This window comes from Amaranthus tricolor, chromosome 1 (assembly GCF_026212465.1).
Source record: "Amaranthus tricolor cultivar Red isolate AtriRed21 chromosome 1, ASM2621246v1, whole genome shotgun sequence".
NCBI classification, from domain to species: domain Eukaryota; kingdom Viridiplantae; phylum Streptophyta; class Magnoliopsida; order Caryophyllales; family Amaranthaceae; genus Amaranthus; species Amaranthus tricolor.
In genome coordinates, this window is record NC_080047.1 from 18,164,569 (window position 1) to 18,175,193 (window position 10,625).

A 10,625-nucleotide genomic window follows, 5' to 3' on the forward strand; every position below is an offset into this window, starting at 1 on the left:
TAATGTGTCAAAAGAAAAACAAGTCAAAAGGAGAGAAAAAGTTAGTGGACAAATGGGTAAATCGAACCATTGATAATGCTCTAACACCATTATGTTGTCTCAACTCCCTTAATGCAAAACCTATCTACGTGGAGTAAAAGGGATGGCATTCACTCCATTGTTACCACGATCGAGGTACGATTCGGGTCTCGAATTGTGGTCAGGAATTTCAAAAATCAAGGTTAGTATGATAAGATTTTGGGTCAAGTTTTCTTGGATCACAAAACGATTCAATCTAGATCGAGGTATGATTTGGGGTTAAGTATTTTAAATTTATACTTAGAAGGTGTGAAACAAATGGAAAAAAAAGAAAAAAAAAGGGAAAAGAAAAGGAAAATGGAAAAACAGAAAAAGAGAACTCACTTTGAATTAGAAGTGCTTCAAAGAAACCCATGTGATATGTCAAATAAAATATACAAAAAAAGCTTTAAATTGTATTTTGGCTTAAAATATTAATACCCCAAAGCTTAAACGTAATATTTATCAGAATTCAAAAATATAGAACACAAGATTCAATCATTTCAAAGACAACAGCATAGCTCCAACACCATCTCCATCTCCATCAACCTTCCGCCATTGATATAATCCACACCAAAGCTAAGATTTTGTCTTTTCTTTCTCACCTTTTCTTTTTCGCTTTCTTTTCTTTTTACTCTAGTTCTCTTTTTCAATTATGATTCTCTTTTTCTCTTAAGATTTTTAAGTTGGGTCGATTGAAATGGCAATCTAGATCGTGTCTCCGACAGATCTAGATCGCAAATGACCCCCAATTGGGATCGAGCAATCTGCGTCGCGGTTCGCATGTTGAAGCATCAATTCTAACTATAGGGGTTCACTCTTATCCTTGCTATAACAAAGAGGTTATCTCTAGTAAACCATTACAAGGAAATACCATTTGCAACTTTTATATATATAAAAAAATCATATGAAATAATGATATATTTTACTTCAATCTATGATAAGCCAAAGCTAAAGAGGCTACAAAGCTTTGGCTCCTTGGAAATTGATGTATAATCAGTCTCTCACATAAAGTATTTATTATCACACGTGTTGAACTCTGATTAACATAAATACTATTGTAAATCATGAAATTGTTTTAAGTATGTTCTCCATAAAATTTCTAGTTCTCAATGCCAATGCCAAAGAGTTAGATAAAATGACATTATGGCAGTCTAGGCACTACTTAACTCAAATGGAACAAGCCTTGGTAATCCTCATGCAAAACTCCATTTTAAAAGGTAATAGGCACGGTGCAAAGCACTTTAGAGATGTTGAGGCAATTCCCAAAGGCATCTAAGGCCTAGTAAGGAGCAACTAAGCTTATTTTACTTTTTTTTCTTTAAATACTTTATAAACTCAAACCCCTCAATAATTTTGTTTCCCCAAATTAATCACAAAAGGTATAATAATGTATGCTCTCTCTAGCTTGAATAAGTCGAGGGTTGAGAGAAATTACAAAATTGTTGATTCAGATGGTGTTGCACTTCAAGTAACACAACTATATGTGGTAATATGAGACTCGTTGTGCAAATAGTTGTGGTAACTATCATGACACGTAGGTCAATGTAGTCCATATATTTTGGTGGTTGTAGACTTGCACTAAGGTCGCGATAAGGAAATGCAACCTCATTTTAGCACTATGATATGACTACAAGTCAAGCATGGGAAACGCTAGAAGGATCATTCAATGCGACAATTTGAACATAATACCAAAGCAAATAGAGAAACATGTCTTAATTAATGACATCATAGCCACATTTTACATAGATATTCCTTCCAAGGAAAAAAAAAAGATAATGTAATTAGCTAGATCCAAAACTCCCACATACCAAAAAAGTTCAAATGTACACAGACCAACATACGATATCGTGACGAATTAAACCTTCCATATTTAGACTCTTGCCATAGGCGAAAAGAAATACTATATTAGGCAAGAAGCAAAAGAAAATCTATGGCCCCAATAAAAATAAGAAGTCCACCGAATGGAAAGAGTAATAGTTTAGGGAATTCATTTAGAACCAAATGAAGAAAAATAAATGTGGGACGGAGGAACTAAATAAAAAGATTAAGTGTCAAATGTACAATCGAAAGAAGTACATCCAATCAATAGAATTGTGCTTGCAAGACCTACCAATATATAAGATGAATTGAAATTGAAAATTTCCAGAAAAAAAATAAGGAGAAAAAGACCTGGTGATGCAATTGTTTGGATTCCCAAATTGTTGTTTACTATCTCAATGTTCACATCATCCAGGGACTTCATAACTATGTCGGTTGCAAGATGCGTGTTAACTTCAGATTCATAAACTACAGCATCAGATTCCTTTTCGTCAATCACGTCTTCATCATAATTTTCATCCTCAAAAACGGAGGATTTATGATCCAACTTAAGTGTTGAAACATCAGCCGACAAATACTCTTTTTTTGGCAATAAATGATCCTCCTCGGTTGCAGTCTCAATCTCGGGACCATCATACTGCTCATCAATATCTTCATAATCAACTGCATCTTCTGCCTTTTCATCATAATCTGAAAAGAAAGTTAGATTCCTCAACCAATCAATTTACAAGACATTAAAACTCAGAATGATCTTGGGGAAAGTTTTCAAGCAATGCAAATGTGTCTTTTACTATAATTAACATTTTATTTGTGAATAACAATCAATTCTCTATAATCAACTAGGAGAAACATAATGGCATACAGATTTCACAAAAAAACGATTATGATTTTTGCATGTATGTACGACATAACAACAACAATACATAAACCCAATGCCATTAAGTGGCTCCTGCGTAAGCTGGGGTTTGAAGAGTCAAATGTATGCAAGCTTACCTTTGTTAACACTTGGTCAAACATTACGTACAACTTCACATATATAAGAAGTGCACATGTATATACAGGATAGCTTACAAAAAAAGCACTATATGCATCCACTATCATGAGAACTAGCCACATCAAATTCCATTTACAATTTAAAGAAAAATTCCATTTAAAATTTGAAGTTAAAAATTTCACAATAAAGGCACGAATCAATCATGAGAAAAATGCAACCTCAAAACCACAAGGATTAATTAGCTAAATTTTAAAAAATACATTCGAATTTTACATCCCCATTCCCTGGTCAAAGATAAAGTTCAAATTCAAGATCCATATGGAAGAATACAGTAGAATCCATGAAAGATAAAGTTAGGGTCTCGAACATATTTTTGAAAAATGGGAATGATGGGAATCATTAATAAACACATATCTAAAGAAACCATGATGAAGCCATTTAGATCTAGTATGCAGCCAATTCTGTCCAGATACAAAATTGGACAGACATAGGATATCTTATAAGGGTCCAATGCTAACTTCACCCTTAACCACCTCATGATGAAAGACGTCGACCTTAATTTTCGATCATCACAAATTCAAGAGTATGATAGTTCCGACAGGTCACACAACTAAAGAAACTGCAATTTCCTAGAATATCATTACATTACCTTCTTCAGTGGCAGATGCAGTAGCTTGTGTCTGTGGAGATCTTCTTGCAAACTAAAATAGCCATGAGTATCAGAATCGCTATTGAAAAGAACTAAGACTAGCAGCTAGATAACAAAAGGGCAGATAGAAGTTCATACATCCATGACAGTTAGAGATGGTCCCAGTTTGTCAGCTAGTGCATCAAGATGCTCTTTTGCATCCTGCAAAAATTTTTCAATAAAAATCAACACGTAGAAGTTAGACGTCACAGCTATACAAACCTACAAGTACGACAGAACTATAACAATTAACAAATATAGGGATTCAAATTTAAAACATAAATTGCAAAGTATAGACATCATATTAAACGACCCAAGAGACCAAAACCAAGAAAACCTACACCAAAATTTTCTAACAGCAATGATTTGGCAAAGTTAGAGATGCAAATTAAAGTTTGCCTCATGCTTTAGAATTAACGCTCTGGCATTGTTATTGTTGATGGTGTTGACACGTTGAAAAAACAAATACAAGTACTCCCTCCTATCCCTACTAAATGTCCTACTTGGAATTGCATGTATGTCAATACATTAATTCAAACATTAATACCTTTAATTGTGAATGACTAAAAGTTGAAAAAAATATATTAATAACATCAAGGCAATTAAACAAGATCATACCCGACTATTTTATCTTGGTGATTAATAAAAAATACAAACTAAAAGTGAGTCATGAATAGAGTCAAATCCCAAATGGGAAAATCAATAGGGATAAAGGTGGTATGACGGAGAGTAGTGAATTAAAACAATGAAACAAAATGTTACATATATACCTTTATTAGCATATCTAAACGAAAGTAAATTTGTACACTAGCCAACCCAAGCACTGATAGAGCTAATAGATGATAGGCACAGAAAAATTACCTCATCAAGGTAATCGACTTCGAGTTCACCAGAATTATCAACATTCCCAAACATAAATCCCAATAGTTGATTACCTCCACCAGCTTCCTCATATTCTTCTTCATCGTCATCTACTTGCATACATGTAAGCAACAAATTAAATTTAGCCTACATTGATAATGCTTCTAAACAAGTTATAGAACTCGCCAAGGTAATGTGCGCTCAAGCAGACGAAAAAGAATATAGTATAAATTAGCCTGTAAGACATTGGTGAAGCTACATGGGGGCCGGGGAGGCTAGCCCCTTTGCCGAAAATGTGGTCCTTTGAATTTTTAGCTTTGACCCCCTTATAATCAAACCCTAATCTAAACTATTATTATTTTATAGACTAATAAATTAATACTATAATGTCATTAACCTTTATACATTATAATTTCAAATTAATCATGTATGTTTACATTTTGTGCTATCTTAATTTTTATAGTGCTTTTTTAAAGACTTACTGGCAAGTATAATACTTGATTTTTTCAAAAGGATAATAATAGGGATTGTTCAACTCTATTTGTTGGATATAATTATTGCTAAAAGTGTTTATAGTTTAACTAGGCTTTATATAGAAACTAATTTGCAAGGATATCAACAATTTGGCCCCCAAATTTAAGTTTTTGACTCCATCCCTATTGTAAGACAAATAACCAAGAGGGTCTTTTCTTCTGTGAAATCCATTTTCCACTTTATATGATCAAAATTATCTTCAAAACAAGTGAAATATCAAAAAAATAAAACTTTCCCGGATTAAATACACCCTTTTACTTACTAAACGTACAATAATAGAAAATGTAATATTTATAAGCTATCTTTCTTTAGTGCTGATTAATTATGAAAGAACGACATTTTAATTTCCATCCAAGAAAATGCAAGAAAAGGGTGTCAATGAGTGCGCTAACATACCTGAATCTCGATCATCATGCGAACCCATTTCAGCAAAAACAACTCCTAAGCACAATTAATTTGCTCCACAGAACCAATTATACCCTAGAATTTACACCCAATCTTCATCAAATTCGATTTCAAAATAAAAATCTTGAAAAACCAATCAATGGTGGATCCAGGGTTCAAAGTCCCCTGGGGCACCAACGAATGGACAAAACTTCGACAGAGATTCGTTTGTAAAATTAACAACTAAAAAAAATTTTATTTCGACAAAATAACTTGTAGAAACGCAATAATTACCCTTCAAACCATTGACAAAACATCATATTAGCATTAGTAGTTAAACACAATGTTGTTTGTTCATTGTATTATTATTTATTTCCATCCATAATCCTTGGAATTTGAACAATTCTAAACCCAATAACATTAGTACTCAATCTTTTCATACCTAACATATAAATTAATTTATTAACCATAGCAAACAGTGATTTTTCCTACTTCCATGACCATACCATACGACAATTAACATTGAAAAATAACATATCAAAACATTGAAAAATAAAATTTGAAAACTTCCTTCAACCAGGAACATTGCATAGGAAATCAATTTACCCTTTGTCATCTCATCAATCCAGTAAGAACATCAAAACACATTAATAAATAGTCAATTATTCAATTAATCAAAGAAAATAAAAACAAATTAAGAAATATTTAATTATTCAAGATTAACAAACACATTTACATTACAAATATTCAATTATTCAAAAAACATTAAAAAAAAATCAAGAAATAACATTCGAACAAAATTCAAAAATCCAGATTAAGATTATAATGTAGAACATCAAGACTCAAGATTAAGATTAAAGATTGAAACATAAAATTAAGATTAAAATTGAGAGTGAAAATACCTTAAAAAATCAAATTTTGATTTTTAGGGTTTTTGTTAAGGAAGGTAAAACACGAAATAGCCACTGCGCAGCCGCAGGTGGCTGGGGTAGACGAAGGAAGCTGCAAGGAGGTGGCACCGCGGCAGTTGCAGACGGTAGCCGGCTGACAGGCACAGGCGGCACTTTTGTTGTGATAATTTAGAGTTTTATCTTAGAAAGAGAGGAGAGAATATTGAAGATTTTGATTTTCTAACTGAAATACACTCTTCATCCCGAAACCAGTGTCTTTAATAAGTATTTAACACAAAGATTTGAACTTGGATTTGGAGTCAGAAATAATTCATTAAACAAATTAGACCTTGAAATAAGTTAATTTTGTTTTGGTAATCTAGCAATTAGAAAATGGAGGAAAACCCTAAAATCGGAAAGGTGAAATTGGTAGAAGAAAATTATCAGGGATAGTAGAGTCTGCAACGACGATGAATCTAAGGAAATGGTGTTCTTCTCCTTCGCAAATCTCACTCGCTCTCTCTTGTTTTCGCATCTGTTTGAATTGAAGTTGAAGAATTGCGCTTGCGTATATGCCCCCCTCATTAAATAGGGCCCAAATTGAGCTTTCTTGGTGTGGGTATGAAATGACGACATTGCCCTCGGTAAAAAAAATAAGATCCAACTAATTTGTTATTGGGATATTTTATACGATAAGCATTAACTATCAAGTGGTAGAAATTCTTAAAATTTTTTTCATAAAATAGTTATCAACTGTTGAAAAATTAGCTATAATAACATTATGGACGTAAAAACGTTTAATTTTCATTAAGTTTTGCTAAAAGTCATAAATGCTCCTAATAAATCCCAAATTTTTTCCACTAAATAACACTCAACTCTTGGAAAATTAACTACAGTAACATTTTCATTAAGTTGAATTTCCGTTAAGTTGGGCTTTACATTTGGGATTTATTAGGGGCATTTATGACTTTTACCAAAACTTAACGAAAAAAAAAACGTTTTTACCTACATAATGTTAATATAGTTTTCCAAGAGTTAAATGTTATTTTGTGGAAAACAATTTAAAAATTGCTACTACTCGTCTTTTGCAGTAGTTAGGGCTTATTATATATAATATCCCTTTGTTATTTGCATCGCGTAAGAATTTAAAGATATATGGAAAGAGAAAGTTGACTGAAAACATAAGCAATATAGTGGAGTAGTATAGGACTAATACATTGCACGAATTTTTTAGCATAAATATTTATAAAAAAGTAAGGTTTTTAAAACAATGGGCAAATATATATCAATGTTATGGAGTTTAATTTTTTTAATTTAAAGTGTAATAATTGATTTGTGACTAAAATTATAAACAATTGAATATGAAAAATTATTGAAGTTATACTCCATATTACATGAAGAATTAATAATAAAAAAATAAATTTTAGATCTGTGAACTGTAGCTAAATTATAAATAACATTTAGAGGGTTTGCAATGTCTCTTTGTAGATAACATTCTCAGTACGATGACATACTTCACCGTCCTTATCACATATGAGAATTTTCAAACATTTTCTGCTAGTCACTCTAGAAACTACGACATAAAATTGTCTAGGACTAAAAATCAACTTAGGTAAGAACAAACCAACATGGAATAGTGACTGCCCTTGACTCTCATTAATCGTCATCGCAAAGCACGAAGATACAAGAAAATGGTCTTCTTTGTAGAGCAACTAGGATTTAGATTTATCAATCAGTGTGAGTGTAGTGCCTGGAATAAATACCTTGTAACCAATGTTTGATCCGGATAGAACAGTTGCTTATATAATTCGATCACCAAGATGATCAACCAATAAACGTGTACCATTGCATAAGCTTGCCGACTGATCCATATTTTTGAGCATCATAATTGGAGCACCAACTTTTAATAGTAAATTATAGTTTGGAACTCCTGATGCACGTATTTAGTTAAGAAATTCAATTGAAAATGCATCGTCACTGCCACCATAATTATCGTCACATTTATCGATTAAATCCGAAATCAAGTACATTTAAATCCTACCCTCTCCCGGAAAAAGTGACAATACATGTTCGTTGACCTCATAAAAAATCTCATTTGTTGGTGTTAATATTGCCCTCTCTTTAAAGTACGACCTATCAGTTGAACCCTCACAAATTCCAGGATATATGCAATCAACAACTGCAGCTATTGTATCAAATGCTACTTTTATTAATAAATCTTCAGGTATATCGATAGTAGCCTCTCCATTGTTAGGTCTTCCAATCTTTTCATCACCAACTTTGAGAACCCAATATGTAAACTCTTGAAGCTCATCAACATTGGCTAATCCAAGTCCTTATCTCATGTTCTTTGTAAGCCGTAGCACCCTGCGGTCATTCCAAATCTTTGAAAAGTTGAGTGCTGCAAACAAAATGTCTTGTCTTGTACCTTTTGGGATTACCGACAAAACTTGCCTAAAAATTAGCACCAAAGACAACAACCTTGCCTCCAAAACTTAATTCAGATGGTTTACCATTTCGACAATGAATTACATCGTGTAAACTTCTGTCTAATGGTTCAAAGCAATGCTTGTGAGTCATTGGAGCCTCATCCTAAATGATAGGCTTGGCTTTTTTGATGAGTTTTTCTAAATGAATATTAGGTTCTATTTCAATCTTAAGTGTGCAGTCATGCCCTTAGGAAGTAACAAAGATGTTATGCCACTTGATGTAATAGGCAGAACAATTTCACCTTTTGATCTTAGACTTGCACATAATATATTCAACATAAATGTTTTCCCAGTCCCACCCTATCCATATAGAAAAAATACACCTCCTCATTTTCTTTGAATGGTTGCAGTAATTTCATTGTATATCAAGGTTAGCTCTTCAGTCATCATTGGAAGTAACTCATGTAGCTCAGCTTTCAAGATTCCTTGTCATAAAAGCTCCTTCATGATTAGCTCATTACTTCCATCTCTGATGATAATATCGTCTGGGCACATCTTAGGACATGTATTCGTCAAAGAACTTCCATTGTTTTCAAGCATCTCCCCAATATCTCTTAGGGCATAATTCCTTAATTGGTGATCCGTAAGGTTCAAATTTGGTACATATTCGATTTAATATTGATAAATTATATAGAATATAATGATAAATAAGATCAAATTGTAAGAAATAAGGTTTTTTTTTTCTGTTTAGCACATCTTTGGACAATAATCTCCATATGTTATCCCACACGTATACGGGTCTTGAAATACTATCAGACGACAACAACATTGCAAAAAAAACTTTCTTAAATACAATGACAATCCCCAAAGCTTGCTTCAGTTATTCTATAAATGTATTCTTTATCATCATCGAGAAGGCGCATTCAATAGCAAGCGTCCTTAAAGGTTGGAAGTATTACCTCATTGACAGTTCTAATGTCCTCAAATGACGTCGGCCCCTTCACAAAGTTGAGCAATGTTCTCTGGTAGTATCGTTCACCACAACCCAGTGCAACATGATATAGTCTGCCAATTGAGAAACCTTTTTTCTTGGAGTCCAAACTTTTTCCTTTTTCTGCCATACGTAACTTCCAGAGAATTCACCACATAGAAATTTTTCATTTGTATTGCCTGTTGCACTCCGTCCAAGCCATGAAGTATGAACATTGATCATTCACTCATAGGCGTAGACGTGAAATTGTCAACTGTATCATCATCTAAACACAACAATGTGTTCACCAGGAAAATGGAAACTCAACCTCTCTACCGACGGAGTCCGATAATGTATATCAAATCCTAAGACGCGCCATGAAGCTTTACTTGCAGAAACATATCTGCAATTGAAGTAATCTTGAATTTCATCAACATCTTATTTGTTTTCCCCTTCTCTTCGCATTTTACTCAAACCTGCTATAATTCTATCATGTCCTTTGTTGATGTACTTGAAAAGTTATTTTATAGCTCGAGATTGGTTACACCATTCAACATTAATATGTGCCTTGTATTTCCAAAGCAATGAAGGATTGTATGGGACAACATATCTATTGTCTAGTTCAATGCCACCTTTGACTACAATTGCACCATTATCCATTCTCTTTCAGTATGGATAACCATCTCCATCGACATATGTTTTATCATTAAACCTCTTAGAAAAAAGTTTTGAACACTTCTTTTCTTGCATGGAAGGTGATTTTGGATTTGAAGATCCACATGCCATGAATCATTATATTTGAAACTAATGCATACAATGAAGGGTTTTAATCTATATTAGGCAACTCAATAGATATAATTTGTCAATATCAACTGGATTTTGGAGCTTGTCATCTCGGGTGAGCCATAAAACTATATATGTGCATTTGGAAGACCTCTCTTTTGGAATTTAATACTATACACCACTAAAAAAGGAAATTATTAATATAATAAATATA

At 33.0% G+C, this 10,625-nt stretch overlaps 2 protein-coding genes across 3 annotated transcripts in view; both read right to left on the reverse strand.

The window, feature by feature from the left end:
• LOC130805551 (transcription initiation factor TFIID subunit 1) overlaps positions 1–6,790 on the reverse strand; it is a 31,535-nt gene extending 24,745 nt beyond the window's left edge. The window contains exons 1-6 of one of the 2 annotated variants that reach the window (XM_057670389.1): positions 6,242–6,790; positions 5,352–5,435; positions 4,422–4,531; positions 3,660–3,722; positions 3,522–3,573; positions 2,230–2,568 (exon numbers count right to left, since the gene is read on the reverse strand). In XM_057670389.1, coding sequence (XP_057526372.1) covers positions 2,230–2,568; positions 3,522–3,573; positions 3,660–3,722; positions 4,422–4,531; positions 5,352–5,379 — 592 coding nt within the window. In that variant the 5' untranslated portion in view covers positions 5,380–5,435; positions 6,242–6,790. The remainder of the gene's footprint in view (positions 1–2,229; positions 2,569–3,521; positions 3,574–3,659; positions 3,723–4,421; positions 4,532–5,351; positions 5,436–6,241) is intronic. The other variant, XM_057670348.1, reaches the window with a different exon arrangement.
• A 1,238-nt stretch (positions 6,791–8,028) lies between these two features.
• Positions 8,029–8,809, reverse strand: LOC130806941 (uncharacterized). The gene is made up of 3 exons (XM_057672209.1): positions 8,698–8,809; positions 8,271–8,552; positions 8,029–8,159 (listed from the first exon to the last, which is right to left on the reverse strand). The coding sequence occupies exons 1-3, from the start codon at positions 8,807–8,809 to the stop codon at positions 8,029–8,031; spliced, it is 525 nt and encodes a 174-aa protein (XP_057528192.1).
• Positions 8,810–10,625: the final 1,816 nt, after the last annotated feature.

Bases quoted from the DNA above. Each gene is read 5' to 3' on its own strand.
- LOC130806941 (XM_057672209.1), bottom strand. From the start codon at position 8,809: ATGACTCACAAGCATTGCTTTGAACCATTAGACAGAAGTTTACACGAT. The intron at 8,553-8,697 runs GTGCTAATTTTT...GACTTGGATTAG, and splicing joins AGGCAAGGTTGTTGTCTTTG to CCAATGTTGATGAGCTTCAA. The intron at 8,160-8,270 runs GTAGGATTTAAA...TACGTGCATCAG, and splicing joins GTCACTTTTTCCGGGAGAGG to GAGTTCCAAACTATAATTTA.